This window comes from Chinchilla lanigera, unplaced genomic scaffold (genome assembly GCF_000276665.1).
Source record: "Chinchilla lanigera isolate Chin_1 unplaced genomic scaffold, ChiLan1.0 scaffold00089, whole genome shotgun sequence".
Lineage (NCBI taxonomy): Eukaryota > Metazoa > Chordata > Mammalia > Rodentia > Chinchillidae > Chinchilla > Chinchilla lanigera.
Window position 1 is genome coordinate 4049222 of NW_004955490.1, and position 8054 is coordinate 4057275.

Here is an 8054-nt window from a genome sequence, read left to right on the forward strand (position 1 = left end):
TGCACATATACAGAGCTATGTGCACAACCAAGTAAAAGTGGGCAGAGGTTCTGAACCCATACTTTGCCACAGAGGAAATACAGATGAAAAATAAGCGTATGAAAAGATGGCTCAGCATTATTACCCATTTGGGAAATGCAATTTAAAACCATAATGAGATCCTACTATATACCTGTTAGAATGGCTACACTTAAAATCCCAACAGAGCACTGAAGAAGATATAGAACAACTGATGAGAAAGAAATATGGTATGGTTGCTCTGGAAAACAGTTTGACAATTTATTATGAAGTTAAATATAGGCTTGTCACATGACTTTTCAATACCATTCTGAGTTAAGCTAAAGAAATTAATTTTATGCTTAACAAAAACCTGTATATGAATGTTCTTAGTAGCCTTATATTCACGGTTACTAAAAACTGGAAACAACCCAAATGTTCAAGGGGTGACTGCATATACAAAACACTGTGCAGCCATATAATGGGAAAGTCCTCAGCAACTAAGTTTGAATGCACTACTGATACGTACAAAACTATAGATGAATCTCAAAGGTGTTTTGCTGAGCAAAATAGAAGAGTCTCCGAAAATAATCAAATAACATCAAGTATAGGAAGAGAATAATTAGCAGTTGCCAGAGGCTAGGGATTGAGGAGTGTATGATTACAAAGGGGCAACACCAGAAAATTTCAGAGTGTGATGGAACTGCTGTATATCCTGATTGTGGTAGTGATTACATTAGTCCATACAGATCTCAAAACCCTTAGAAATGTGTGTTTCTATATGTATTGATTATGATGGTAGCTACACGGGTACATATACTTATCAAAACACATAAAATAGGTGAATTTTATTCTGTGTAAATTGTCTCAAAAATTGAATTTTCCTTTATAAAAGAAAGCATCCTTACCTCATTTACACCTCTTAAAAATAACAACTTTTGACACTGACAGTTTAGTATGTACCTGCCTAGAACATGAGAATGTGTAATATAAAGAGTTTTTCAATTGCATAAATGAGGTCATTGTATGCATATATTGTACTTTATATTGCTTCTTTACTTAGAGATCTTGGACAGATACATATATATAGAATTCTATATATAAAATGTTTATGATCTACTATATTTTAATACGATGCCATGTTCTAGATTAAACATCATTTAATCAGCCTCTTACTGTAGGAGATTTAGGTTCTTGCCAGTTGTTTTGCTGTTACTAGCCATGCTACAGTGCACATCCCTGTTCATGTAACTTTTTACAAGTATATTAATAAGACGTAGTTCTAAATGTGGGATTTATAGGTAGGTGTAATTTGAATTTATAGGTATGTTTAATTTGACTTTATGTAGCTATTGACAGATTGCCCCTTATAGAACCAAGTAGAACGTTTACAATGAGACATCAGTATATTTTGCAGTTTCCCACTGGAAGACTTTAAACTTTTGTCTTGCATAGGATCATGCTGATATTGAGTGGAAATTTGCAAGGACGAAGCTCTGGATGAGTTATTTTGATGAAGGAGGCACCTTACCACCTCCTTTCAACATCATCCCCAGCCCCAAGTCATTTCTATATCTTGGTAACTGGTTCAACAATACCTTCTGCCCTAAAAGAGATCCTGATGGTAGAAGGAGAAGACACAACCTGAGAAGTTTCACGGTAAGACTTTTCAAAACTATGTTTTTTAAATAAAACTATTTCCTCCTTCCTGTTTTCAACATAAAATCACCCAACCTCCTTATGTTTGGGGAGTTTGCCAGGCAAGAGCTCCTGTATTATTCTCTAGTTCTAATGTTTAGAAGTATATTTGGATGGGTGTGGGTTGGTAGGAGTCTGAGATGTTGATGTAACTTCTCTTTCCATTTTCTGTTATAGGAACGCCATGCTGACAGCTTGATACAAAATCAACATTATCAGGTAAACCTACACAGGGACTAACTGTAATTGTTCTTCAGTAGTTCTATGGAGTAGAAGCAAACTTATCTCTGGCTATGTCTGGATCCTGTCTACCTAGTTATCCCACATTTACAACTATGTCTTATCAATATACTTGCAAAAGGATGCATAAACAGGGCTGTTCACTGTCCCATGGCTAGTAATAGTAAAGCAACTGGCAGTAACCTAAACATGCAACAGTGGGAGGCTGCTTAGTGATATTTCATCTAGAACATGCAATACAATATAATCAGTAAAATATAGTAGATCACAAACTTTTTATCTATATGCATCTGTCCAACACCTCTATGTGAAAAAAACAACATAAAGCTTGCAAAGGCTGTAATTCATCAAATGCTTAATTAACTCCCCAAAGTGAAACTATCTACTTTAAAACCCTGTTAATAGCCATTTGTCACTACCTCAGCTGGAGCAGCATCCATTACTTGGAACATCCTTAACTTGGAAAGCTAACTCCTTGAGAATAAGTAAAACAGAGATGTGGCTGGTTAGTCAGTCAACAAATATTTAAGTGCATATTGTACAACAAAAACTATGTGAAACATTACTGTGAACAAGAAAAACACAATTTGGGTTTGAGGGGTAGCTCAATGGTACAGCACTTGCCCTGCAAGTGCTAGGCCCTGGGTTCCATCCCCAATACTGACAAAAACAAAAAGAAAGGAAGACACAGTCTTTCTACCCTTATGAAATTTATTATCTAGAAATGATTAAAGGCATTATACAAATAATTCGAATTACTAAAATTAAGTGATTACAAGGGTAAAATCTACTATGAACAAAAGCATAGAGTAATGGGAATATATAAGGTGTCATTAAAATATGTAATGAATGTTTAAAATTTTTAAATTATTATAGTAAAAGACACATTGCCATTAATCTTCATCAAAATACTCCCCCTCACTTCACAAGGAGTATATAGAGGGGGATTAGTAACAATATATCTTTTAGTGCGATAATTTTTAAAATTTAAATATTTAACCTACATTTCGATCATACCTTATTTAATAAATAATGAATGCATATAACAGGAGAAAATTAACCTCTATGAAGTAAAAGCTTATCTCAATGTCAAGGACTTGGGTCTCCCTGAGTTACAACATGACTTTAATCGAAGAAACAGATAAGCATATCTACCCCACCAGCCAGAACACAACCAAGCTGCTAACTATGTGAGATATCTCTTTAGAGTAACTTTTGCAAATCACAAGTAAGAGACAGCAATCTCTTACCTTCCTGATCAAAAGAAACTCACAGTAGAAAAATGTGCCAGGCTTAAAAGAAATTCAATTTTATTCTACAGATCACTCCCTAACTTTGCTCCTCTTAGGCTATAACTAACAAGAGAAACAGGAAATGCAGTATTTGGTAGGTGACTCTTTTCTCACCATTCTTGCCTCCAACCCTCATTACCTACTTTCTCACACCATGAATCCCAGGCAAGATTCATTGCCTTCATTCTCTACTTCATAGTCATTACAAAAAATTGTTAACTGGGCATCTCAGTGACTTCTTTAAGTTTATGAAAAAGCAGAAGTAATAAGTATACCATTAGTGAATACTACTGTAGAGTTTGAAGTAAGCTTGAAGTAGAATTGAATTCTAAATGTTTGCCATTTGATTGATCCTTTCGCTTCTTAAATTTTTAATTTTTAGCAGTACATGTTTTCAGTACATAATGGTTACATTCATTGTGGGGAATTGGTACCTGTATATTACACATCTCGATTCTTTTTTCCCACTTTACCTCCACCTCTTCTTTTTGCCAGCATCCGACTCATTTATTTATCTTATTCATTATTATAAAGTTAATTGTCATACATACAGATTAATAGCCAGACTAACAGGAAAAAAACATACACAACATATAAGACAATTATACTAAATTGAAGCATATTTTTAGGTACGCTGCCCATGCTGGGTTACAATATGCATTCTAAATTTTACATTTACTTAGTTGCGTGATCTTGGAGGAGTCAGTTAACATCACTGAGCCTCGGCTTCCTCATCTGTAAATTGAGGATAACAGTAAAATTTATTTTATGGTGTCATGAAAATTGAATGGTGTGGTATGTGTGCTGCATGGCATAGTGCTTGATATATTGCAATAGGTGATAATTATTATCACAATCACTAACACACATCACAGTGACATGTATGAGACATCTTCTGCTAAATGAAAAGAGAATATCCCTATACAGACGTGTATTCTGACAGCAAGAAAAATATCTTGACTACATAATTAGTACAAGACTTAGTAATTCTCAACTTTATAAAACTTTTCCATTTTACCAGGAGTATTACAGTTTAATACAGCCTGATGGGAAAAGATACTGACTATGACCATTCATAATAGATTATTCTATTCTCAGTATTCCATACATGTTTGTTTACCTTATGCTTGGGTACAAATCCTTCTTATCTGGTGAATTTGATTTTACTGGCACACTCTGCCACCAAGTTTGGAGATACAATAAATCATTTAGCCAATAGATATATATATGTATATGTATATATATACATATACATATACATATATATACATATATATACCTATATATATACATATATATACATATATACATATATATATAACCTGTGTAGGTTTCTTATTTCACTGAGAGCTTGAGATTGAAACTGAATGCCTCTTTACATTTTTTTAATTCCAGGAAGTTATCAGGAATTTAGTCAAAAGATATGTGGCTGCTATGATAAGAAATTCCAAAACAAATGAGGGGCTAACAGAAGAAAATTTTAAGGTAATTTAACCACAGATTAGTTGAATTTCTCACGTCTTTATTTATCTTCTTCTTTCCCGTCCCCCTCCTCCTCCCTCTCCTTCTCCTTCTTTTGTTGTCGCCATCGTCATCGTCATCGTTGTTGTACTGCAGATTGTCTTTGCACAGAAGTACATAACCAGCTGTTTTTATTTTGAGACAGGGTCTCACTAAGTTGGTAATTTGTCTAGGCTGGGCTGGACCTTCTGATCCTCTTGCCTCAGCCTTCTAGGATTACAGGTGTATTCCATCATACCCGCTTAACTGTTCATTTTTAAAGTATCATTTAATACACTTTCAGATCTAGTGATGGAATTTTATTTGCCTATAATACAGCAAAACCAGCTACAATTCTACTCTTAGAATTATGTGTCATCCAGTTGATGGAGGAGATTTCACCAGTGCCTCTCATATCACAATAAGTTTTATGAACAAAAGAAATTTGTCCTCCACATTCTTTTAACATTCTGGGTGTTTCTCAGTATGGGATTTCCCATGCTTTACACGATGCAGCAAGGATGCATCATGAGGAGTAAGAGAGCAAATGGAAAATGCTTAGACATTTAAATGGCTTCTTTGCCTGAAAGATACAAGATCAAAAATTTATTATTAAATCTAATGTCTTAAGAAACTCCACTATTAAACTTTAAAAATGTTCTACTGTTAACCTAGTTTAAAACAGTGATCTCAAGCAGGGACAGTTTCATCCCCCGGTACACATTTGGCAATCTGGAGATATTTTTCGTTCTCATACTGACATCCAGTGGTTACAGACAAGGTTACCACTAAATATCCAACAGCGAACAAGGTAGCCTCCCACAACAAAGAATTATGCAGCCCAACATGTCAACACTGCTAAGGCTGAGAAATGCAGCCTAGAATATACATGTTCCTTTTTTCTAAGGCACATTAAAAAACTACTATTCTAATCCACAGATGTAACTCATCTGTTGAGAGCCTACGTGCCAAGCACACTAAGTGCTAGGTTGTAGGGGTGAGCCAGATCTAATTGTCCCCTATTCTTGTGGATTGATAAGCAATAATAATAATATAAGGTAATAAGTTATTCAGTATTAGGATAGGGTACATGCAAGGTACTACTGACATAAAGAGAGGAACACTCAATTGGAGCTTGGGAAGTTAGTATGGGCTTCCAGACACAGTGATGTTTAAACTGAGACTTCATGGAGGAGCTAGATAAAGGGGAAGATGGGGTGAAAATGGTTCAGCCAGAGACAAAGGCCCAGAGGCAAGAGAGAATATAGCCATGTGGATGGAGAGGGAAAGTAGAGAGCCTAGAAAAAGAGGAAGAATGAAGGAAGGTAGAGAGATGCACAGGTAACAGGTCTTGAAAAACCCTGTAGTCCACGATACAGCATTTCCACTTTTTTCTAAGGGTACTGACAAGTAACTAACGTGTTTTAAGAAAGGGGATGACATGATAAAGATTTAAGCCTTTTAAACAAAAACAGTTTGTAAAGGAACAATCTAGTATCTAAGCAGCCAGTTAGAGAGAGAAGACATTGCACAGGGACTTGAAAGAACTGAGCCCACTATCTGAAAACAGCAGTCTCATCACCTGACATTTCACTTTTCTAGTTTCATTCCTTGGAGTCTTACAAGCCTTTTCTTACCTTATCCTTTTATATAAAGATAGCCGTGAGAGCCAGGACCCAAATCTAATGCATCAATTGTGAATTCTTGCTTTATTAGGGATTGGTTTATTGGTGTGTGCCCCAGATGGGGAGGCTCTAAAATCAACTTTACTCACTGCGTGATTTTTCAAGTAGTTACAGAATTACTAATATGTTTTTCTTGTGCGTGAGTAATGGGAGATGCTTCTGGTATTATGTGTGGTCTTATGTTTCTGGTATTGTGGTTTGCTACTAGACAGAACCTAGAGCATTCTGAAGAGTATGCAGTGTGTCTATTTTAAACTAGAGATCAAGCTTGATGTGACATGTCTCCTCTTTCTCTAGGAATTAAAGCAGGACATTTCCAGCTTTCGATATGAAGTGCTTGACCTCTTAGGGAACAGAAAACACCCAAGAAGAAGCTTTTCCACGAGCAGCACTGAACTCTCTCAGAAGGATGATGCCAATGATGGCAGTGGTGGAGCTCGGGCCAAATCCAAGAGTGTCTCTTTCAATTTAGGCTGCAAGAAGAAGGCCAGCCATGGGCCACCTCTCATCAGAACCATGCCAAGAGCCAGTGGTACCCAAGGAAAGTCAAAAGCAGAGTCATCAAGCAAACGCTCCTTCATGGGTCCTTCCCTCAAGAAACTGGGTCTCCTATTCTCCAGGTTTAATAGTCATACGTCTGAACCCAGTTCAGAGCCAATGTACACAATTTCTGATGGAATCGTCCAGCAGCATTATATGTGGCAGGACATCAGGTATTCTCAGATGGAGAAAGGGAAAGCAGAGGCCTGTTCTCAAAGTGAAATTAACCTCAGTGAGGTAGAATTAGATGAAGTCCGGGGCGCTGCTCAGAGCAGTCAATGCCCTCTAGCCTGTTCCAGCTCTCTTCACTGTGCATCCAGCATTTGTTCCTCAAATTCAAAACTTTTAGACTCCTCAGAGGATGTATTTGAAACTTGGGGAGAGGCTTGTGACTTGCTCATGCACAAATGGGGTGATGGACAGGAAGAACAAGTTACAACTCGGCTCTAAGTCAAGTCCCTAACACCTGCCCTGGAACTCAACAAAAATTCGTAATTTCCTTGCTTTCAGAGGTGACATAGAGTGTGATTCCCTCACTGCCCCCCTAGGAGAGTAAAACTCCTATTATTTCCAGTCTTTTATAGCTACATTCTACATTTTTGTTCTTATTTTATATTATTATTTGCCTTTTTAAAACCATAAATACTAAATCCATCTCACAATTAAAGGGGTATTTCTCCTAATCAGCAGAGGTGCAGTTGGGTGCTTAACCCTTTTGCTTTGCTTTGCTTTGCTTACCCTTACTTCCTTGAAGCTTCAGGTGCCACTTTGCTACTGTTGCTGCCACACAGATTCCTGACCCCCCTCGGATCTCATACCATCTCCCCACAGGGCTGAGGGATGTGGTCAGCAGTCCCCACCAGCTATCAGATAAGGCAAACAAACCTGCCTATCTCTGTTGCCCTCCAATGCTACACGCTGCCCATGCCGGTTCAATGAACAGCATCAGAGAGGCTGATTAGACTCCAAAAAATTCTCAGCTTGTGATTTCTAGGTATAACTGGCCTTTTTGTTTTGTTTTGAAACACTACAACTTCTTATTGTGGAGGCTGAGTGTTTTTGTTTCTTAAAGATGTGTTTCTTAAGGTGTGCCAATGAGATA

At 37.0% G+C, this 8054-nt stretch overlaps 1 protein-coding gene across 2 annotated transcripts in view; it reads left to right on the plus strand.

The window, feature by feature from the left end:
* The window catches only part of Trpc5 (transient receptor potential cation channel, subfamily C, member 5), a 279520-nt gene extending 271466 nt beyond the window's left edge, over window positions 1-8054 (plus strand). For both annotated transcript variants that reach the window (XM_005404633.2, XM_013504508.1), the window contains exons 9-12: window positions 1453-1656; window positions 1873-1914; window positions 4623-4712; window positions 6710-8054. In XM_005404633.2, the coding sequence (XP_005404690.1) occupies window positions 1453-1656; window positions 1873-1914; window positions 4623-4712; window positions 6710-7402 (1029 nt within the window). In that variant the 3' untranslated portion in view covers window positions 7403-8054. The remainder of the gene's footprint in view (window positions 1-1452; window positions 1657-1872; window positions 1915-4622; window positions 4713-6709) is intronic.